Source organism: Bos javanicus, chromosome 17 (assembly GCF_032452875.1).
Source record: "Bos javanicus breed banteng chromosome 17, ARS-OSU_banteng_1.0, whole genome shotgun sequence".
In the NCBI taxonomy this organism is placed as follows: Eukaryota; Metazoa; Chordata; class Mammalia; order Artiodactyla; family Bovidae; genus Bos; species Bos javanicus.
Genome location: NC_083884.1, coordinates 55,875,058 through 55,899,488, shown reverse-complemented (window position 1 = coordinate 55,899,488; position 24,431 = coordinate 55,875,058). Strand labels below are relative to the sequence as shown.

At 42.6% G+C, this 24,431-nt stretch overlaps 1 protein-coding gene and 1 non-coding gene across 3 annotated transcripts in view; both read left to right on the top strand.

Annotated features, from left to right (window-relative positions):
* Positions 1–16,968, top strand: part of BRAP (BRCA1 associated protein) — a 38,607-nt gene extending 21,639 nt beyond the window's left edge. The window contains exons 11-12 of one of the 2 annotated variants that reach the window (XM_061384819.1): positions 5,329–5,432; positions 16,834–16,968. In XM_061384819.1, coding sequence (XP_061240803.1) covers positions 5,329–5,432; positions 16,834–16,933 — 204 coding nt within the window. In that variant the 3' untranslated portion in view covers positions 16,934–16,968. Of the gene's footprint in view, positions 1–5,328; positions 5,433–7,684; positions 10,116–16,833 lie in introns of those variants that run through there. The other variant, XM_061384818.1, reaches the window with a different exon arrangement.
* On the top strand, positions 12,062–12,134 carry TRNAE-CUC (transfer RNA glutamic acid (anticodon CUC)). Its single transcript has one exon. It is a non-coding gene; the product is annotated as a tRNA-Glu (tRNA).
* Positions 16,969–24,431: the final 7,463 nt, after the last annotated feature.

The window sequence follows — 24,431 nt, the reverse complement described above, 5'->3', positions numbered from 1 at the left end:
CAAGGGTGGAGGCTAGTAAGGGTAGAAAAAAGAAAGGATTGGAATCGCTTGGCTCACTCCAGTGACCAAACTCTTGATCAAGGTTCCAGTAAACACCTGACTTGCCATCATACTGTAGACTTAGCCTCTGAAGGCTGTATCAGGAAACAACTTCCAGACAACAATGAGAGTGAAAGTAGTCAAAAAGAGGAAAAGGAAGAGACAAAAATACACTTACTGCAAATGTAATCAAGAGTTGACTCATTGGAAAAGACTCTGATGCTGGGAGGGATTGGGGGCAGGAGGAGAAGGGGAAGACAAAGGATGAGATGGCTGGATGGCATCACTGACTTGATGGACGTGAGTCTCAGTGAACTCAGGGAGTTGGTGATGGACAGGGAGGCCTGGCATGCTGCAATTCATGGGGTCGCAAAGAGTCGGACATGACTGAGCCGACTGATCTGATCTGAAGCATAATTGAAGAGAAGGGAAGTGGACATATTCTCACCTAGGATTAATAAATCAAGATTTTATTGTGTGCTCATCTCTGCACACAAGCTTATTGTGTGCTGAGCCCTATTCTATACTAAGTTAAAGAAGAAATCAGACACTTGGTATGTACTTAAAAAAAAAGAAAAGAAACCTTGGATTTAAAGCCTTAAGTATTTTGGTATTTTGAGGTTGGGATGTTGTTTGTTTGTTCACTCAGTCAGGTTTTCTAGTGGCTTGTGCAATTCCATTTAAAAAATAGAAGTATGTGCATGAGAGTTTGTAATTTGAGTCAGCCAAGTGGTTTGTCAACTTGGGAACAGCTGCTTTGGGGAGCTGAATATGGGCTCCTAAGGCAAGAGGATGGTGCTTTAAAATTGAAGGGAATAAAATTAGGCAGAGATGCTAGAGTGGTCAGCATGGCACCTTGTTGGTCTCAGGCAGTGGTCTTGAAAATTTAACAAGATAATCCTTTAAAGAAGAGGCCATTCACTATTCCAGTGGGTAGAAGAGAAAAGTGATGTGATTTGGCGGAAGCCCAGCCCAGAGTGGCCCAGAGCGAGCGGCCCAGAGCTCCACCAACTTGGTTTTCCCTTTGTCTCCAGCATGTACAAGGAATGCTGAGAGTACCAGAGAAAGGAGTTTGAAAACCATTGAGCACCTGAGTGTTCATGTATATGGGGCTCTGGGAACCATTCTCAGGATCTAGGGACAGTGATTCCCTTAGTCTTAAATAAAGGCTTTTAAATTTAAATCATTGATTTAAATGGTTATTTTAAAAATGCTTATTTTAGTAACTGAATCTCCACCAGTAACTAGGTCTTCAGATGGGGAACTGCAGAGCCAGATACGGGGTTCACTTCTGTGGTAGCTGGTATTATCCTGGAGCTTAGCAGGCAAGGCCAACCTGTCACTTTATGCCAGGCTCAAGGGTCCCAGTTTCTGAACATGCGTACAATTGAGAAGAAATCAGGTCTCTTTCATTAAGGCGTAGTGTGTGCGTGCTCAGTCGTGTCTGACTCTTTGCAACCTCATGGACTGTAGCCCACCAGGATCCTCTATCCGTGGAACTTTCCAGGCAAGAATACTGGAGTGGGTTGCCATTTCCTATGCCAGAGGATCTTCCCAATACAGGGATCAAAGCTGCATCTCCTGTGTCTCCTGCACTGGCAGGCAAATTCTTTACCCATAGCAGCACTTGGGATGCCCCCAGCTTTACAATAATCTCTCTCGAAAAGTTCATGATGCAGTTCTTACAAGAACCTTCTAAGCAACGGCAGTGCCTTTCTAGAGGGGCTTGATTGGAGTCCACATGGGAAGGAGGTACCTCTGACAGCACTCGAGAGGCAGAGCAGGGGTTGCTGCCACTCGGTGTGAAGTTTGGGTCTCCCCAGGAGGAGCACCAGCAATGCCATGCAGCCTCACTAATGAGTTTTTCTATGGCTGTCCCAGTGTGACCACCTAAAGTGCTTTGTACAGACCCTTGAGAACTTAGCTCAGGATCCTCTCTGCCTTTTAAGATTCTTGAGGATTAACTGCATTCCCTAACACATGCCAATGGAAAGCAAATCAGAGGGCAGGAAAACTAAAAATGTGAAACTCTGTTTACTTCGAGGTAGGGATAAGGTGGCGGCCAAGGCAGCCGTAAATACAAAACCTGGAAAGGATATTTTGTGTTCTAGTAAAAGAGGTCAGTTAATGGGTGATGTAAGCCTTTTGTTCCTGCCTCTGTCCTTCTCCTGACCAGTCCTCTGTCCGTTGGCACACCCAACCATGGTGCACGTGCAAGGAGAAACGGTGATCATGAGTTTCACGGGCAGAGATTCTTGGTCATGGGACTCATAGAAAGTTAATGTAGGGGAGCAGAGGGGCTGAAGATTGAAATTCACTGTGGACTTCAATTACAATACTATTCCAGTCCCTCGATGCCTTAGGTAGTGCAGTTATTACAGCGTGAGCAATGGAAAATGAAGCTCATACCCATTTGAAGGTTCCTAGTGTTAGTGGGCCATGTATGAAGAGCATAGAGTAGGTCATCTATACAAGTGAATTCTCCTAGATACCACTTTTTTTCTGGAATTCCCTAAGTGGTCCAGTGGTTAGGACTTGGCAGTTTCACTGACAAAGGGGATGGGTTTAATCCCTGATCGAGGAACTGAAATCCCACAAGTTGCATGACATAGCTTAAAAAAAAAAAAGATAAATCTTTTCTTTTAAGCCTATAGCTCCATATATAAATTGCTGTTTTCCAGCTATAGATTGTGAACTGAGTTTGGTGGGCCACAGCTGGTATTTTTATTAAACAGCATGGGATAGATATCAGAGTGAATCACATTTAATATTACTTTGTGAAACTTCTGTTTCAGGAGTGTGTGTGTGTGTGTGTGTGTGTGTACACAAAGTGTTTCTTATTGCGGGCTAATGGTCAGAAATGGTTTTTAAATCACTGGTTTAAACCATCATAACATTTGTCTCTAGCAATATTAAAAACCTTTTTGAGGTCAATTAGTATTTTTCATCTTGATTTAAATGTGTTTGGCTTATTGTCTTTAGTCACCAAAACATTGGTTTGGTTTCTTTTGATGGTTATTTCTGTCCTTTCCAGTTTCCCTGAACTGATTGGAGTAACTTTAAGAGAAAAAGGTCAAAAGGATCTTGTGGTCTTATTTTAAAAACAGTATTGAGGAGAAAATTAATAGTGAATAGAATTAGAGTAATTTGAAAGCTATTTTTATTTTTATGACATAGCAGAACTTTTAGAAATCTCCTTTTAATTGCATGTTCTTCCAACTTAATAATGTTGGCTCTAAAGTTAATTACTACAAAGCCGTTATTCTTATTTAAAAAAAAAAAAAGGGAGCAGTGCAGTTAGAGACCTGCTAGGGAGGCCATATGGCAAATGTTTAAAAAGAAAGCATTAAAAGTAGTGAGCTTTTTTCTGGCATGATGGATGTTGCATGAATGTATGCTGAGAGTTTAGATCTTGCCCAGAGGTCACTTTTCCTTTGTTATTGAGCTTTGGCCCACTGTCTGGTGCAGAGAGAGTTTTAGAACTTGGCTTTGAACCCAGACTTGGGGTCCAGTCCTGGACTCACATCACTCTAGCTGGGTGACCTTGGGGTGTATTGCCTCACCTTTCTCAAGCCTCAGTTTCTGTAAAAAGTTTATACACCTAAGTCATAGGCTTGTAATAAAGAATAAATGGAAAAAAGGGAATAAATGAGATACTACCTATAAGACACCTAGCCAATGCCTGAGCCATAGGATTTAAACTCTCAGTCACTTCCATTTCCTACTTGACCCACCTATCATGACCCACCTATCTTCTTCCTGTCTTTAGACCAGTGGTATTGAGGCATACGTTTTTAAGACAATGTAACATGAATTCTTTCTGTAAATTGCCTCTATATAAACTCAATAAAATAAGAACTGCTTATGTTGCATGTGACTTCAGAGTACATGAGAATATTAATAGTGAGTTTGGAGGGGAAAGAATACCAAATAGCTAGAATCACCTGTTACAAGTACCTTTGGATTATTTGGATAATACAGTTGACCCTTAAACAGCATGGGTTTGACCTGCACTTACATGTGGATTTTTTGCAACAGATGCCTACTATAGTACTATAGGAACCACAAGTGGTTGAATCTGCAGATGCAGAACCTCAGATACAGAGCACTGATGATAAAGTTATACTCGGATTTTCAACTTTGAGGAGGGTTGAGTTCCTAACCCCCACGTCATTCAAGGGTCAAGTGTAATTTTAGAATATGATCTCAAGAGGTAAAAAACAGTAGTGAGTTAAGAATGGGAGATTCTTGTCCTCCTACACTGTTGATAGGAAAGTAAATTGGTGCAGTCACTATGGAAGACAGAATGGAGGTTCCTTAAAAAAATTTAAAAATAGAGCTACCATATGATCCTGCAATCCCACTCTTGGACATATATCTGAAAAAGACATAAACTCTAATCAGAAAAGATAAATGCACCCTGGTGTTCATAGCAGCACTATTTATAATAGCCAGTACAAATAGAAGAAACCTAAATGTTCATCAACAGATAAATAGATGAAGATGTGGTACATATATACACTGGAATACTACTCAGCCATAAAAAAAAGAATGAAATAATGCCATTTGCAGTAATATAAATGGACCTAGAGATTATCGTATTAAATAAAGTAAGTCAAAGAAAGACACATATTGTATGATTATCAGTTACATCCAAATCTTAAAAAATAATACAAATGAATCTATTTACAAAATAGAAACAGGCTCACAGATATGGAAAATAAATTTATATTTACCAAAGAGGATGGGAAGGGGAGTGTGGAATTAACTGATAGACACTACTGTATTTGAAATAGATAAGCAACAAGGATGTACTATATAACACGGAATCATATTCAATATCTTATAATAATTTATAATGGAAAATAATCTGAAAAATATATATGTATTACTGGATCACTTTGCTGTACACATGAAACTACCACAGTATTACAAATCAGCTACATTTCAATTAAAAGAAAAAAAAGAATGGGAGGTTCTGGTCTGGCTTCTTACAAAACCATCTCCTACTCTGTAGCCTGAAGCTCTTTACCTTCTAGCAGTTTCACTCAACATTCAGTAGCTTTTGATCCCTCTTCATCCTGGTTGAGAGAAATGGTAAGAAAAAAGAGAGTTCTCAAAATATTTACTCCTGTTGCAGAAATTCTTTCAGATAATGGTCTCACCTTTTCTAAGTTTGGTTTGTCAAAGTTAAAGACAAGTAGTCGGGAGGTGAAAATTGTAAAGTTAGCCCCAAAGGCCACACAGCTTTCTCTTTGAAATAAAACTGATCTCTGTTTACTATTTCAGATTAACAACATGAAGACCAAATTTAAAGAAACAATTGAGAAATGTGATAGTCTGGAGCACAGACTAAATGATCTCCTGAAAGAAAAGCAGTCTGTGGAAAGAAAGTAGGTATAACTGACCTGTTCTTTTAATTAGCTGTTTTACCCTGACAGGCTCCATAAACAGAGAATCTCCGTTATTCCCAGGGACACACACCCATTATTGTCAAGTGTGTGTGTATGACCAAGTTTTCAAAGGTCTCTCTATATATGGAGCAGACGTACTGTGACTTCCTATTTACTAAAAAATTCAGTGTTTCATGCCAGATGGATGCCATGTGGAATACAGGGCTCTCTCCTGATGACAGTGCTTATGCTTGCACAAGTGTCTCCTATTTTTGCCTGTAGAAAGCTATCTCCCTTTGCCCAGAGCTTCTCTGAGCTGTGGTGACTGAGAAATGGCAGTTAGGAAAGATACTTAAATCTAAGCTGGAGATGGTGTGTCTTCTGGCTTTGCTTGGGAAATAAAGGCCAAAGATACTGAATATGGAGCAAAAAGCACATCAACATCATGGCAAGAACATTCTCTACTACTATTATTTGGGAAGATAATTGCTATTAAATGAAACTACTTTTCTAGCTTAAATTAGACTCACAAAAATAATTGGATTTTTTGCCTCCAGACAAATGGATAAAAAATAAAGGGGATAATTGTCCCTTAAGAAGGTTTTTTGGTTTGTGTTTTTTTAATCTTTTATTTTGGAATAAATTAAGGTTTACAAAAAGGTTGCAACGATAGTTCTAAGAATTTCCATACACCTTTCACCTGTTTTCCCCCATAGCAAATAACTGAATATTTTTAGTAGTGTGTGGGGGTGTAGTGTGGGGGGGTGTGTGTGTGTGTGGTAAAATCTGTGTTACTTAGATTTTGCCATATTAATCATTTTAAGTATACCAGTGTGTATACTTAAAATGTGTGTATACTGTGAGGTGTCTTCACGGTGTGTATACTGTGAGGTGTCCTCACAGTGTGCAACTATGATTCTAGAATTTTTCATCACTCCAACAAAAACTCTTCACCAAAGGGGTTAACTGTTGCGAAAACAATACTACAACATAAATAGAAATAAAAATTAAAAAGTCTCTTATACTTTCAGTGCCCTAACTAATTGAACTGTTCCAAAGAATTTAAAGTTAAAACTGAAAGTTTTCTTTCACTCCCAACCTCTAGGATCTAATGCCTGATGATATGAGGTGGAGCTGATGTAATAATAATACAAAAAGTGCACAGTAAGTGTAATGCACTTGAATCATCCTGAAACAATCTCCCCCGTCCCCCTTCACTTCCTGGTCCATGGAAAAACTGTCCTCCATGAAATCAGTCCCTGGTGCCAAAAAGGTTGGGGACCACTGATCTAGAGGTTCTTAATGGCACCAGTGAATACTTCTTGTTCCAGCTCTTTTACTGTACCTGTATAAACATCTCACATACATCTTTTTTCTACAAAAATTGAATAATATTAGGTATTCTCTTTGGTAAAATATTCTGTTTGGGAGGGTTTTTTTTTTTCGTTTGGACTGGCGCAACTAGATCTATACCTTGTAACATGTATGAAAATCATAATAATTTTAACCAGTTCCCCTTGATGGACATGTTTTACTACTATAAACAATGTTGCAATAAGCACCTTTCTCCATATGTCATTTAGTGCAACCCTGAATATATTTATTTTATAGGATAAATTCTTGGAAGTAGAATAGCTATGTCAGAGGGCAGGTGAAATTTTAATTTTCATAGATGTTGCCAAGTTGACTTCCATTGAGTGTGTATCAGTTCACACTCCAGTGCCACCATGTGGGAGTGCCCCCTTTTCTCACATCTGAGCATTCTGATACATAAAAATGGTATTTCAAGTGGTGTTTTAATTTGTCATTCTTTACTTATAAGATTGAGCATCATATAAGGCACTCCCTCTTCTTGAAGACTCTTCTCCAGCAAATGCAGTGAGGTCAGAGCACTTGACTCTTTAAGAATGTCACTTTTCCTCATAACTTCTTTATCACAGTTATCATCTCTAAGCCACTCATGTAAACAATACAGAGAAGCAGTAGACATTCTATCATGAATCACAGAATAGTTTCTGTGATTGAAAAATCTCTGATCCTTAAATATTGTCCTGAAGCTACACTTGAGTTAACCGAAGCAGAATTCTGATTTCAGGTGGCTGTTGCAATGGCAGCAGACCCCTTGGCCATGGGAGCGAGGGGTCTGCCGTAAGTGGATTCTGAGGTCATGTTCTCTGTTCAGTCCCAGAGCAGAAAGGGAACTCTGTCAGCAAATGGAAAATGTCCATTGTCTCCCTTTGTTTTTGTGAAAGGTGCACTCAGCTAAACACTAAAGTGGCCAAACTCACCACGGAGCTCAAAGAGGAGCAGGAAATGAACAAGTGTTTGCGAGCCAATCAAGTTCTCCTGCAGAACAAGCTGAAGGAGGAGGAGAGGGTGTTAAAAGAGACCTGCGACCAGAAGGACCTGCAGATCACCGAGATCCAGGAGCAGCTGCGGGATGTCATGTTCTACCTGGAGACGCAGCAGAAAATCAACCATCTGCCCGCTGAGACCCGGCAGGAAATCCAGGAGGGACAGATCAACATTGCCATGGCCTCAGCCTCCAGCCCCCCGTCTTCTGGGGGCAGTGGGAAGCTGTCCTCCAGGAAGGGTCGCAGCAAGAGGGGCAAGTGATCTTCAGAGAAGTGCACTTCCCCAGGACTGTTCGCCCTGGCAGAGCGAGAGCATGCTGGGGCCTTCAGCTAACTATGAGGGTGGACCCTGAATAAGTATAAGTCAGGATCAAGCCACAGTTGTTCTGATCTTTCATTTGCTAGCGTGCGGTGTAACGACCGTAGAGGGCTGACGACCAGGAGAGTTGAGGGAAACAGGCAGTGTTTTCAAAGGTGGCTGCTTTTCTCAACCATGATAGTTCACTAACCTCAGACATTCTGATGACCATTTTGCCTTCATACTTGATAGATGCCCCAACGCTGCTGTGCATTTTTCCGTTGTATTTACTGAGTTGGTGTATTTGACTTTCAGTTAAGAGCTTGGATTTTTTTGTGTCCCCTGAAAGGTAATATTACCTCGCCCTAAGGCACCAAACCTGCCAGAAGTCACAGCAGTTGCTTGAGAGAGAGGCTCCTGTTGGCCACTAAGGATTTATGAAAACGCCCTAGCATTAATCTCATATCATTGGCATCACTTCTTGCCTCTGGGGAATTGAAGAAATAGTTAAATGTTACATGAAAAGAGGCTAGGTCTGTAAACCCAGCACTGGCTTGTCACCAGCAGCCATCTCCTCTTGCTCTAGGCCTCGCCAGGAAAAACAAACAGCCCCCGGGCAGACTGAGTAGACCCAGTGTAGGAAAAATGGTGACGTCCCCACTTTGTTTATTTTTGATGCCTCCACAGCTCATTATGAACCTCAGAGAAGGAGGCTTAATTTTTACTTTAAGACTCAATCTCAGTGGATTTCCTAGCATCGCAAGAATAAACAGGCAGATTTATCGTCGATGTGAAAAGGTATGAGCAAGGCCTCTGACTGGCTGACTGTATTTTGTTGGGATCAGTATTTTCTGAGTGTTTACAAAAAACTGGGCTACGTGTTTAGGTTGTGACTAGAAGAAGCTTGGGCAGATCTGCAGTTATGCTTTCAAGATATATCCAAAAGGCTGTTGCTAAATTCAAAAATTAGAATTTTAACAGAGGCCCCTTTAAAACAGTCATGTAATGCTTATATGGGCCAACAGAGGGTCTGTGTACTTTTTCTAGAAACAGAAATGTCAAAAAAAAAAACTCACAATATGTGATAATTAAACAAAATTAAAGTAAGACCCGTGTTGGAATTTAGCTTCCAAAAGAGGTGGCTGTATAGGTTAACAAGAGACACTGTTAAATGACAGATTTTCTTTTCTGTTTTTATAATTAGACAAAGTTTTCAAATGATCACACTTCAGAACTGGTTTTTAGCCTAGGATTAGGCCTCATCCTCCAAAAGTCTTCATGTCACCTGTTCACACACCAACTGTATGGCTAATCACCATGCGTTTCTGTGGGGTCTGCCACAGCATTTCCCAAAGAACCTTCTCTGTAACTCTGCAACATGAATGTACTCAGACATTCTCAATTTCTTCTTAGGGCAAACCAATTCCACAAGTCCCCCTTGGACTTTATATATATATATATACACACAGGTATCTTAAAGCAAAAGTGGGAATGGGAAGCTAACCTAATTCTCTTTCCTATAGAGATTCTATTTTATTTAAAATCTATTTTTACACTAGTTAGAATCCTGCTTTTTTGACCAAGTACTTGTCGTGCATGTCTGACCTTGCAGAAGCTGGGGTGGATCGTAGCATACTAATTAAGAGAATTAGAAGTAGTTGACAAAGCTTGCTTGCTCCTCATTTCTCTGTGATCACCTCTTGTCAAGCAGCTCTACCACCACTGGGAGAACAGAGATTTTTCTCAGTAAAGGTGAGATAAACACTCTGAAAGGCTGTGCCCAGAGGAAGGAGCAAATAGGCAAATGTTTCCAAACTACTTGAAGGTTTAAAAAAAAAATGTTCCAGAAAAAAATCTTGTCAAGCTATGTAAAGAAAATGTTTTAAAAAAAAACAGTCAATGAGTCATGTTTGAATTTGACAAAATTACATAAGGTAGAAACTCTTAGTGTTTTCTGCAGGATGGAAATGAACCACTTAACATATCCATACTACCTTGAAATTGCATTAAAATAACCAAACTTGGAAATGATCCTGCCATGTGTGAAATCTGTGTCTCTCTGGTGGTTATTTTGCTTGGGGGCTTGTACCTGAATCATCTAAGAAAAAGTAACTGAACCAGATAGAGAAGAAGGTTCTCTGAATTGGGAGGCTCGGGTTAAGAGAAGACCCAGACGCACCATTCTCTTGCAAACTATGGTAAAAAAAAAAAAAAACAACAGTCAATTTCTACACCCAAGACTTTTTTCCAGGCCCTCTACAGAGCTAGGGTGGTTTTGTTATTGAAAACTGTCATAAACGTGACTCGTTTCAGGATCCACCGTGTAAGATAAAGCACTGAAGCGACTCCCCGCTCCCTGCTTGCTCAGTAAAGTTGCTCTCGGCTGAAAAAGGGATTTAAACGGGCCAGTCAGTAAGAATGTGGAGAACTTGGCAAATCACAAATGAATAACCTTCTGTCACTACTTGGAAACCTCTCTCCTGGTGCACTCGGGGTATACAAGCTACAAATACTACCCGTAAAATTTGGCTGCAGTGTATGAGGCCACATTGCTTGGGCTGGTGGCAGATTTTGGCTCGTTGTGATAAAGTCCATGGGCTAATCTGGAAACGAAAAGTCACTCTTACAACATTTGAGGAAAGCTGTTTTGTTTCCTCCAGGATAAAGCTGATTTAACTCTATTGCAGTGATTCTGCTGTGTTACTTCCCTCTTGGCAGCAGAAGAGAAGATTTTCAGGAACTTCTCTTGAGATCTAGCTCCTGTTCTTTAATGGCGCTGGGGGGTACATCTAAACCACCCAGAGACCTGGCCAGCATCTGAAGCAAGTTTAGGAAGCCACCGAGTGTTCTCTGGCAGGCCTCTGCTGCTGGCCAGTCTTCATTCTTGCCTGTGAAAATTCCTGAAATGGGAGTCCTAGAATTCTCTGTAGTGGCTACACCAACAGATGCAGCTTTTAAAGTTAAGATTTTTAAATGACAGAGTAAAGTCATAATAGCCTGTCCTCTGAGGAACCCTGAGTTCTACCCCAGAGCCAAAGCCCAATCTCCTCTGCGATGTGAAGTTATCTCCCCCCAAGGCAGTACTGTGGTCAGCCTGCAGCAGGCAAAAAGCATGCTTTGCATTTGTGCAGTAGGGCACTTCAGGGAAGTTATATAAGACTTTTTACTTTTTTGGGGGGCAGGGGGAGAGAGTGTGGTCTCTTTATCCTGATTAATGTCATAACTTCTTTACACCCTCTTCTCATTTTCTGAAGGTAGTGGTAACCATTTACCACCTGATGGTAACCCTTTTTCTTGCTTCCCTGAAACTTACGAGCCCTCCCCAGAATGCTGTCATTTAGGACAACAGTTTCTATCAGACATGAATTTTGAAAGCTGGACTTCTAGAGGCGAAAACTATTTCAGAACCATTTTAGCTAGTGTACCTTTCCAGGGCATTGAGCAGCCTCTCACTGTAATTCTGGAAGCTTATAAGAGCCTGAAAGGTGGTCTGCAGTTGGTTTTTAATCTGGATTTTGAATTCTTTCTGCCTTAAGGCCAGGAAGAGATGAACAGTCTGTTGTGTTATACACAATGACTGTGGCCTTGGGGGCCTAATATTGAACTTCTTTGGGGCAGAAACTTCTCACTAGAACGGAGCTGCACTGGTGCAGACACTTGTTACCCTAAGGCTAATTACCATTTCCGTAGTGTAGTGGTTATCAAGTTCACCTCACAAGGCTAATTACCAAGGACACAACATGAACTAAATCAGCTTTGCTTCTTTTCAGACTGTTCTAAATCCTCAGTCCAAAACTCCTTTCAGATCCAGCATATCTTGAAATAAGAGAGGTTTGTCTGGGACTGGGGAAAGGGAGGGTCCATCAAAGGGTGAAATCACCAGCAAAATCTTGGACCATGAAGGTGTTTGACACCTAGGATGAATCTACCCTAGCACAACACAGCTGACTCTAAAAAAAAAATCAAAGTGAGGGACTTCCCTGGTGGTCCAGTGGCCAAGACTCTGCACTCTCAATGCAGGGGGCCTGGGTTCGATCCCTGGTCAGGGAACTAGGTCCCACAAGCCACAACTAAAAGATACCACTTGCTGCAACAAGTTCCCGTGCAGACGAAAAAAAAAGTGAGTCTATGGCACTGAATCGGAAAAACAGTTCTGACTTGCCCTCTGTGGAGACGTCTTCTGCCATCTTCTGCTGGGAAGAAGCTGCAAGTCCCAGAACAAACCTACTTGATTTGTTTCCTCATTTAAAAAGAACAATTGAGATCCCGCCAGCTATATGGATTCCTGATTCTAAATTCTTCATTCTTTGGTTGTGGCCCAACGGGCTAAAAGTTCAGACTTTTCCCTGGAGGGCCGAGAGAGGGCGAGTGCCATTAAGAGAAGGTGTTTCCACCACTTGAGAAACTTGCTTGTATCACTTACATCATTACCATTGTGCTTAACACCAGCAGGCTGAGGTGCTAAATGGAAAAGAAGGAACGCAAGCTAATTTCTGGGCAGAAGAACAGATCACAGAGAAAGACCTAGAAGTGAAGAAGAAGAAATGGAAATTTTCAGAAGGAATCAAGAGAGTTGCTGGCTTGGAGACACTCCAGCGGACAGCAAATTGGAACTTATCGCACAAAGCCAGCGGGTCTTGCAGCAGCATTCTCCTGGAATTATCTTTTGTGAAGAATCTAGCCTTCATCGTAGCCGTGTCCACTCACACATCCTGATTAGTTTATGCATGCTTGGAAACTCTGAGCCCAAAACCGCTCGCCAAAGTGACCGCAACAGAAGAGCCACGTCATGACTCCCCCACCTCCCCACTCCACCTGTCCTTGGGGAAACAAATGAAAAGCCTGCTTTCGAAACGCACGCCCCAGGAAAACAGCCTTTCGGTTGCATTTGTTTCTATGCTGTGCAAAATCAACACTGACTGGCTTTGATCCCAAACAGGGCCAACTGCGGACACTGAGATTTCTGCAGCCTTCGGCAGCCCTCCCCACCCCCAGCACATTCAACTTCAATTACGTGGGAACAGGCCCGGGGCCGGGGGCTGCCGCCAGATTCTCCTGGCCCAGCTTAGGAGGCCCCGTGCTGTGGCCCAGAATCTTTCCTAAAAGTCTCTGCAGGATTGCTCGGTCGCTGCCAATCCTGCACTTTCTGTTTGGCTAGATTCCTGGCTCTGTTTGATCAGAGTCAGGCGAAGGCTCTCTCCTGCTCCTTTTCCTCCTGTATGCCGGGATCTCCTCTCCCTGCAATCCCACGGCCTCTCACAGTTTTATGTAAATAAAGACATCCTGCTGCTTTTCAGAAACAGAATAATCCCCCAAAGATGACCCACACCATGCAGTCCTCAGCAAAGGGCTGCCTTTTTGGTGAACTCTGTTCAAACACTTTTCACCTGCTGAGATAATATTCTTGTACAAAGGGAGGTAATTAATGTCAAAGAATCCTGATTGGATTATTGTTGGCTCCTGTGAACCCAAGTAGACAGGGAAAAACCTAAAACATTGTAAAGTTTAAAAAAAAAATTAAAAAATGAATTATGGTAGAAAAAAAAAAAAACATTAAACTAAAACAACACCCCTCTGAGAGACCTCTTTTCCAGCCCTGGTTACCCCAAGTAGAAATCCAGAGGGGCAGACCCCAAATCTGTTTTCTTTGGTAGGACCCAGAGCTGACAGAGTCACTTTGCTCTTGCCAAGAATCAGAAGCGGAAGAAAGTCCTGTCTTTGCTGAGGTGTTTGTTTCCAAGGCAAGCTCGCATTTGTTGAATTCCAAACCATGTACCAAATTACAGTTGCTGTGTCGGGTGCTTTCCATGTACTCAGCGTGCGCCTGTAAAGTAGGTAGTTACCCCATTTTACAAATCAGGAAACCAGGGCTCAGCGGCGGACATTTCAGCATTGACATGAGGTGACATAGCTGATACACGTGACAAGGGCAGCTCCCCATTTCAGCACTGTTTGACCCCCAAATCTGGGCTCCTTGCCACTCCTCTCCACTGCTCCCCTAATGTTGGAAATTGGGGACAAAGGACATGGCCCCCAATTCCTGTTTTGTGGTTGCCTTGGGAAAAGAGCAGAGTATTGGCTTAAGACTACTTTTGTGTGAGGACTGTAGTTCTGTCCGCCCACCCTCTGCAAGCCTTGCCCTCTCCTCATGGAACTGTCTGACTTCTCTCTGGCTCTCTCCCACTCCAGCCGGGCCTGAGCCAGAGCTGATAAAGGAGAGAGAAAACTTCACCAGTACTTCCCCTCATTCCACCCAAGGGCAGACTCTGGGAAATTGCCTCTCGTGGCCCTCTTCATTCAGGGGGCTCAGGGCCCAGGCCACACCAAGCAAGTAAGCTGACATCTCAGTTCATTTACATGGAGCTTCCCTAGCTGGAAAAGTTGCTTCTGGAACAAAACTATCTAGACCCTGAGGAGTCCTTTCTTTGAGCGTGTAGACTCAGTTACTGCCCCCAAAGGCACAGTCAGACAGGCATAAACAGGCTAACTGGAAACTTTAAATTCTGGAGGGATCAGCTTAATTTGTGGCTTCGATTTATTACAGAATAAATAGGAGAGAGAGAAAACCTAGAACAAGATTTTTATAAACTACTGAGGGATATAAAGCAGTGTTAATTTGGTAGGTATAGACTGATGTGTGTACAAATGTCTTCCAAAAGCTTTTTCTGTTTTTTTTTTTCTAATTGAAATATAGTGATTTACCATGGTGTGTTAATTTCTGCTGTTCAGCAAAGTGATTTATACATATATGCATTTTTTAATACTTTTCCATTATGGTTTATCTCGAGGTATTAAATATAGTTCCCTCACTTTCACTTTTCACCTTCATGCCTTAGAGAAGAAAATGGCAACCCACTCCAGTGTTCTTGCCTGGAGAATCCCAGGGATGGGGGAGTCTGGTGGGCTGCCGTCTCTGGGGTTGCACAGAGTCGGACCCGACTGAAGCGACTTGGCAGCAGCAGCAGTGCAATATTATACAATAGGACCTTGTTGTTTATTCTATATCCAACTTTATTTCTTTTATATTATCACAAGTCAAATTCAATTTGAGAGATTCAATACCAATTTTTGTTATGTAACTCACATCTCCACTTATTTCTACTTATCCTATTTACAATTATGTATTCTAAGTGCTATAAAACAATAGTAAGAGCTTTCTCTTTTAAAATACACAAGTAGGGGACTTCCCTGGTTGTCCAGTGGCTAAGACTCTGTGCTCCCAATGCAGGGGGTGCACGTTCAATCCCTGTTCAGGGAACTAGATCCCATATGTTGCAACTAAGACCCAAGGCAGCCAAATAAATAAAAATAAAAACTAAATATTTTTTCAAAAGAAGATGAATTGGGAAGGGCAATAAGAAGAAGGCACAGAAATGCCGCGGGATTCAGAAGAGGGCAGGATAACTGGGCATGGAGAGGCTGTGGGGACAAGGCCTTGGTTGAGATGGACCTTGCCTACCCTGCACCCTCTGTGGAGCTCTAAGACCAGTGTGGAAAGTGTTGTCTTGAGCAAATTCTATCTGAGTTACAGGAGAATGAGGATGCCTCCAGCTACAAGTAATAGAATCTCAACTCAAAATGGCTTACACAATAAGAGATTAATTATTTCACAAAACAAGGATGGAGGCAGGTCAAGTTCTGGATTGGTTAATGAGCAGCTCAACAACCTCACCAAAGAACTGGTGCAGAAGCCCTCCCAAGAGACTCCCCCAAACTCCTTGAGGACAATCATGATTTACCTCCCAAGATTGGGGGTAGGCCTCACCAGCCCAGAAACTCAAACAAGGTGAATATCTGGATAACTGTACTGCTGTCTTAGCAAAGAGATGAATCATGATTGCTCCTAGTTGATGGTACCAATCCTATTCCCTTGTGCAAGAGATTGGTCAGAGATGGTCATGGGACTTGATTTTGGCCAGTGAGATGGAGAAGGAAATTTTCCAGAGATTTCTGGAAAAGATTTTACCCTCTGAAATGAAAAGCATGAAAATGAGAAAGCTGTTTTTGCTCCTGCCCTCTTCCTTCTTTCCTTCCTTCCTTCTGAGAATGCCTCTGTGTGAGGATATGACACTTGGTTTCACAGCAGCCAGTTTGTGACCCAGAGGGACAATGTTGCTGACATGCTGAGGATGGCAGAGCAGAAAGAGAGAAAGAACCTGGGCCCCTAGCATGCAGGGAGAACCAACCTTGGAATTACTTATCTTTAGACAGCTAATACATGCAATAAACAACTTTGACCTTGTAAGTCCCACTAGTAGGGTGTTCTATTACTTATAGACAAATGCCTTTCTAATAGATAAGAGTCTCCAACTCTCTGTCTAAACTTATTGCCCTGTATATATCACACATTCCTTCTTTGCTGGTAATAAATACATTTGGGGCTGGTGGTGACCATCTTTTCTCCCATGTGGAAAGAGACCACATGAGAATAAAATCAATGCAGAAAAAAGCAAAGGCGGGGGTGGGGGGGGCCAGTCCCTGATGTCACTGTCTGAGCCTCTGGATTAGCTGTGCCTGAAGTCAGCCCTACTCCTGGACTTCGCAGTTACATAAGCCAATAAATTCCATTCCCTTATTTATCTATTCTCTCAATCCAGGTCCTCTTGATTTCCTGTCACTGAAAGAGTCTTGATTAATATACAGTGCCCCGAAGTGCCACTTCAGGGCCTTCCCTCACATCACAGATGATCATAAAGTATTTGTCAGGGAGATGAATTCACTACTTTCTCTCCTCATCTCTGCTTTCCAGACTTCTGAATGCTAACCCTGTCAGTATCATCGGTACCGCCTCCGCAAAAGTAGGGCAGGAGAGCTGGAAGGAGGAGATGCCTGGCACTTCAGGGCAGTGAGAAGTCACCTTCCTGGGTTTCCATAGCATAAGGAGTGTTACATCATGACGCCTTACAGAGGTAAAACCAGCATTGAAAAGCATTAGTTGCTCAGTCGTGTCCAACTCTTTGTGACCCCATGGACTGTAGCCTACCAGGTTCCTCTGTCCATGGAATTCTCCAGGCAAGAATACTGGAATGGGTTGCCATTCCCTTCTCCAGGGGATATTCCCAACCCAAGGATTGAACCCAGGTCTTCCACACTGCAGGCAGATTCTTTACCATCAGAGCCACCAGGGAAGCCCAAGGCCAAGTTCAGGGGTGGACCTTGGGGACTGTTGTTCCACAACTACCATCTCACTAACTGCCCAGAACTTTCTGCCTGCAGTTGGGTTTCTTCCAGGTGGAGGGGGATGGGAGCCCCAGGGCCCCAGAGAGCCCCAGGCGCTGCCCACACCAACTCTTGGGCGCCTTCTCTCTCTAGCCTCCATGAAAAATCCCAGGATTTCATTCTCTTTAGCCCAGGCTGGACCACACGCCCCTATCTGCAATGACCACTCTGGCTCTGACTGGCCAGACCTATTCCATGTGCCAGGGTGCTGTGGTCTGTGGGCCCTTGTCACCACCTTGTGTGGGGAAAGGGAGTTTCCCAAAGGAAGGCAGGCTGGGAGCTGTTATGCAAACAAAGGGTCAGGAATGTCCACTGGGTAGATGAAACAGCTGACATCCATCATAAAGCCAACCCTCTACAAACTGGAACTTAAGAAATCTTAATGCATTTCACTAGCAGTTGTTGGATTCAGCAAATATTATTTTTTGCACTCCATTAAATGCCACAAGTTATGTGTTAGGAGTCTGGGGCAATAAAAATGATCAAAGTCTTCAAAGACTTCAGGTGATCAGATCAAGTGATCAAACAAGTGATCTGATAATGTAAACCAGCTACTGTGATTCACTGTCATAAAATGCTATGCTCTGGAGACAGGAAAAAAAGGGTGTGCTTCATTCTACTTAGTTTGGGGGTGAAGAGAAGCTACAAAAAAGAAGTGCAATTTGAGACAAGCCTTGACATTAAAGCGCACAGACTGGCAGGGGAAAGGGATAGGCTGGGGTCCTTCAGCAGAGAGCAAAGGAACAGAGGGAAGGAAGTGCCTGGTAGATCCTGAGAACAGCAGGGGATGCCCAGCTGCATAGAGCAGGTGTGCCATGTGTTTGGGTGACATGTAGAGTAGTGGGCCCTCGAAGATGTCCATAATCTAACTCTGAACCTGTGTAAGTCACCTTATTTGTTAGGGACTGTTATCATCTCCATTTTATAGATGAGGTAACTAAGAAATTCAAGAGTGAGGAGCTCCCTCTCAGTGGTCCAGTGGCTAAGACTGATGCTTCCCATCCAGGGGGCATGGGTTAGATCCCTGGTCAGGGAACTAGATCCCACATGCCACAGAGTGGGGTCAAAAATACATAATAAAGAAAAATGAAATAATTTGTCCATGATCACCTGGCTATCAAAGAGTAAAACTAGCATTCAACCCAGGCAACCTGGACTTGGGAATGAAGTGATGCTGGCCAAGGACTTGCAGGTCTGAAGGTTCTGTAGGAATTCTAGTGGAAATGAGTGGCAGGCAGCTGATGGGATGAGCCCTGAGCTCAGAGCAGGAAAGATTTGGGGATTCTTCACTGTACATGTGTGGCCAGAGCCATGGGTATAAAACTGTGGTGTTAGAGAAGACTCTTGAGAGTCCCTTGGACTGCAAGGAGATCAAACCAGTCAACCCTAAAGGATATCAACCCTGAATGTTCTTTGGAAGGACTGATGCTGAAACTGAAGCTCCAATACTTTGGCCACCTGATGAGAAGAGCTCACTCATTGGAAAAGATCCTGATGCTGGGAAACATTGAAGGCGGGAGGAGAAGGGGATGACAGAAGACGAGATGGTTGGATGGCATCACTGACTCAATGGACATGAGTTTGAGCAAGCTCCGGGAGATGGTGAAGAACAGGGAAGCCGGGCGTGCTGCAGTCCATAGGGTCACAAAGAGTCAGACACAATTAAGCGACTGAACAACAACCACAGTGGGTGTAAAAAAGAATGCCCGAAAGAGAATGTAGATGTGAGATGACGTGAAGGCTTAAGACAGAGCCTGGATAACAGTGGCAGTTGGGCAGGAGTGAAAGAAACAGGAAAAGAAGATCCTGAGAGGTCAGAAGAGGCCCAGTTGGATAGATGTCCAGAAACCACTCTTATCAGGGGAACAGGAAATGGTGGTCAGCGGTATAGCGCGTAGGCAAGAGGCCAAGAAGTATAGGGACAGAAGGAAGGCCACTACACTAGGTATTGGGGCACTGATGGCCACTGGAGCCCTTTGAGTGGACTGGCAGGGCTGGAGGCCTGGTTATCCAGGACTGAGGAGGGTACAAAAAGTCAGGAAGTGGAGCAGGCCATGTAGACTAGAATTCTGGCAACCAGAGGAAGGAGAGTGATCTGCAGAAGCTCAAGGGAGATGAGAATGTTTTGTCGTGTTTGTAGGTTGGAGGAGACTTGGACATGTTTACAGGAAGCAGCAAGAGATGTAAAAAGTTAGGTGGAGATATGTTGCTTTCACTTTCTTCTCCTAAGTGCAGTTTTCCTTTGGGGAACTGTATTTCCCTCACTTCTTCATCCATAGCCTGCTCCTCCTCTCGAAGTAGTCATGTGACTCAGGCCTGGCCAGTCAGGATGTTCTAATCTCCCAGCCACAGTGATAGGTTCATGAAAGAACACGTGACTCAGTTCTGCCTGATAAGCATTGGCCCCAGGACTTTTTTAATTAATTTTTTTATTGAAGGATAATAGCTTTACAGAATCTAGTTGTTTTCTGTCAAACTTCAACGTGAATCAGCCATAGGTATACATATATCCCCTCCCTTGTGAACCTCCCTGCCATCTCCCTCCCCATCCCACACCTCTAGGTTGATATACAGCCCCTGTTTGAGTTTTCTGAGCCATACAGCAAATTCCCATTGGCTATCTATTTTACATGTGGTAATGTAACTTTCCATGTTACTCTTTCCATACATCTCACTGTCACTTCCCCTCTCCCCACGTCCATAAGTCTATTCGCTATGTCTGTTTCTCCATTGCTGCCCGGTATATAAATTCTTCAGTACCTTTTTCAAGATTCCATATATATGAGTTAGAATATGATATTTATCTTTCTCTGACTTAGTTCACTTTGTATAAGAGGTTTTAGGTTCATCCACCTCATTAGAACTGACTCAAATGCATTCCTTTTTATGGGTGAATAATATTCCATTGTGTATATCTACCACAACTTCTTTATCCATTAATCTGTCAATGGACATCTAGGTTGCTTTTATGTTCTAGCTATTGTAAATAGTGCTGCAATGAATACTGGGATACATGTGTCTTTTTCAATTTTGGTTTCCTCAGGGTATATGCCTAGGAGTAGGATTGCTGGGTCATATCATGGTTTTATTCCTAGTTTTTTAAGGAATCTCAGCCCCAGGACTTTTGCTAGAATCCTGTCTTCAGGGATTGCCAAGCTGGTCAGAGTGAAAACCTGGATCTACAAGGGGTCATCTTTGCTACCATGGAAAGAGGACCTGCCTGGGAGTGGAGTCAACACAGATGATAACAGAGCTGAGAAATGGAGAGGGACTAAGTCCCAGTGACACTGTTTGGGACCCCAAGTCTAAAGGTCCATATAGTCAAAGCTATGGTTTTTCCAGTAGTCTTGTACAGATGTGAGAGTTGGACCGTAAAGAGGCTGAGCACCAAAGAATGGATGCTTTCAAATCGTGATGCTGGAGAAGACTCTTGAGAGTCCCTTGGACAACAAGGAGATCAAACCAGTCAACCCTAAAGGAAATCAACCTTGAGTATTCATTGGAAGGACTGATGCTGAAGCTGAAGCTCCAATACTTTGGCCACCTGAGGCAAACAGCTGATTCACTGGAAAAGACCCTGATGCTGGGGAAGATTGAGGGCAAGAGAAGGAGAGAATGAGATGATTGGATAATGGACATGAGTTTGAGCAAATTCCGAGAGACAGTGAAGGACAGGGATGCCTGGTGTGCTGCAGTCCATGGGGTTGCAAAGAGTTGGATGTGACTTAGCATCTGAACAACAAACGCCAGTTTGTTCTGGATTTCTGTGCCACTTAAAAGCGAATCCTGCCTTCAATAGGGAAGGTGTGTGAGTTGTACTGCACTGGAGTGACACCTGTTCTCAAGCTCACTCACATGCTTGTTGGCCTCAGTTTCTCACTGGCTGTTGCAGGAGGCTTTGGTTCCTTCCCATGTGGGTATCTCCACAAGTTTTCTGAGTGCCCTCTTGCCATGGCAGCTGGCTTTCCACCAAGTAAGTTGTCTGAAGAACAGACAACTCAAGATAGAAGCTGCAGTCTTTTAAATAACTAAATCTTGAAAGTGACATATCATCATTTTCATCACATCCTTGAAGTCTGTCACTAGGTCCCGCCCAGTTACAAGGGGACTAGAACTAAGCTCCACTTAAGGGAGGCATGTCAGAGAGTATGTAGACAAATTTTTTAAACCACTATACTATCATTGGTAAGCTTTCCCCTGATATATCATTCAAGAGATTTGGGTCACATGGTTATATTTGAGCCAGTCGCTGGTAAGGGGAATGGATTATTGTAAGATTAATCACTTCTGGGGTTGAGGACAACTTCCTGGAGGCTCAGAGCTATGTGGGGGAAGGGAGATGCCTGAATGAAATCTGGGAGAAAGGAAAGAATAGATGCTGGTGAGGAACCAACAGTGAGTGTTGTAGGCAGTCCCCTGGCGGTAAGCAACTGTGATAGGAAGGGAAGATGTTTCAAAGAAAGAGGAGCTATATTTAATACTTAATTAAGTCCCAGATTCTTTAGTAGTATATATTTATCAGAAGGAGAAGGAGAATAAGATGAATGGAGTTTCCTTTCTGACTTGGAACTCTGTTTTGTCCCCTCTGCCCTAGAAATGTTGTAATTTGTGTTCTCTACAGAGACATGTAATCCTTTTCATCCTAGGTCTTTGCAAAAATGCTAACTATTTCATAATGAAAGTCAAGGTTATGCAAATTAAAGGATCTAACATGAAGCCAAGATAGGTTTGTTTTTTTTTTAATTGAAGTGAAATTCACAAAACATAAAATTAACCTTTTTTTTTGGCCACACCATGCTCTGTGCAGGGATCATAGTTCCCCAGCCAGGGATAGAACCCATGCAGTAGTAGCTCAGAGTCGTAACCACTGGACCACCAGGGAAGTCTGTTGAGTGGCATTTAGTACATGTATAATGCTGTAAAACTTCCACCTCTGTCTCATTCTAAACCATATTTGTTATCTCAAAAGAAAACCCAGTGCCCATTAGCTGTCACCCCCCACCCAACCTTCCGTCCCGCCCAGTCCCTGGCAATCACCAATCCGCTTTCTGTCCCTATGGATCTGTCTATTCTGGGTATTTCATACATGTGGAATCATACAGTCTACGGCCTTTTGTGTCTCAGTTCTTTCCCTAGAATGATGTTTTTGAGGTTCATTCATGGTGGTATGTATCAGAACTTCATTGTTTTTAATAACAGAATAATATTCCATTGAATGGATATTACATTTTGTTTATCCATTCACCCAATTATGGACTTTTGAGATGTTTCTACCTTTTGGTTATTGTGAAGAGTGCTGTTATGAACATGCATGAATACATATTATTTTGAGTACCTGTTTTCAATTTTGGGGGATTATACCTAGGAACAAAATTGCTGGATCATATGGTACTTCTATGTTTAATTTTTTGAGGAACTGTCAAGCTGTTTTCTAAAACAGCTCCACCACTTAGATTCTTACTTTCTAAAACAGCTCCACCACTTAGATTCTTACCAATTCTTAGCAATGAACAAGGGTCCCAATTTCTCCATATCCTTGCCAATGCTTGTCATTTTCCATTGTTTTGAATGTGGTCACCTTAGTGAGTGCAGAGTGACGAGATGGATTTTAGAAGTGATGGTACCCCACTCCAGTACTCTTGCCTGGAAAATCCCATGGACGGAGGAGCCTGGGAGGCTACAGTCCATGGGGTAGTGAAGAGTCGGACATGACTGAGCGACTTCACTTTCACTTTTCACTATCATGCGTTGGAGAAGGAAATGGCAACCCACTCCAGTGTTCCTGCCTGGAGAATCCCAGGGACAGGAGAGCCTGGGGGGCTGCCGTCTATGGGGTCGCACAGACTCGGACACGACTGAAGCAACTTAGCAGCATGGCTCAGGTGGTAAAGAATCTGCTTGCAGTGCAAGAGACTCAGGAAATATGGATTTGATTCCTGGGTTGGGAAATCCCCTGGAGTAGAAAATGGCAACCCACTCCAGTATTCTTGCCTGGGAAATCCCATGGACAGAGGAGCCTGGCGGGCTACAGTCCAGGGGTCACAAAGAGTTGGATACAACTGAGCATCCATGCATGATGATCAATTTCCTAATTATCTATTTCAACAGGGTCAAAATCTTGCATTTCATTTTCTGAAAAGAAAACAAATGCAAGGAAGAAAAACCAAGACTTCTATTTTTCATCCATTCCAATAAAACTTGGGTTTTGAATAATTTGAGGTTGGAAATAGCTTAATAAATTCCCTTATAAGATTAAATTCACTGCAGTGTACTTAAAAACAAAACCAACAAAAGAAACAGTGGAAACCTATACTGACAATTCTGAACCAGGTTCCTAAATACTATCAGAAAAGTGGAAAGAACTGTGATCTTGTTACAACTGAACAAAGCAGAAAAAAAATCCAGAAGCCAACCTGTTACATGTTTTTGTACTAATTTGACCATGATCAGAAGAGTTTAATGAAAATGGACTCAGATGTATCTAAAGTATGTATTTATCTGCTTATCTATATAAATATGGATAGCTATAGACATAGATGCAGATACAGGTATAGCTGTATCTGGGTCCATTTCCATTAATCTCTCTGTGTTCTCTGTATTTATACAGACAGATAGATGGATGTAGATATAGATACAGAAATATACTTTTTTTTTTAAACCTCAAGCATTTCTCTGGTTCTCTGGGAGTGCATTCAAAAAGCACAACCCACATACACACACCACACACATAACTGCATTTAAAATCCATAATTTAAGCATTCATTAACTCGCTAAAATATTTGTTGAGCATCTGGAAAGTGTCAGGCAGTATTCCAGGGTCTGGAAATGGATGCAGGAAAGTTCCTGCCCTTGCTGGGCTTACTTTCTAGCGGGAGGCAGCAAAAGATAAAGAAACGACCTAATATATATTTAGTAGTGATAAGTGGTATGAAGAACACTGTAGCAGGTTAAGGGGGTACAGAGTGATGAGGCAGGTGCAACTGTATATAACAGGTGCTCAGGGAAGACTTCTCCAGTAAGAAGAAGCCAAAATGAGGTCAAAGATCTGAATGAAGGGCTTAGCCACGTGTATACCCAAGGGAAGGGCATTCCAACCAGAGGGAGAGGCACATGCCAAGGCAGGGGTGA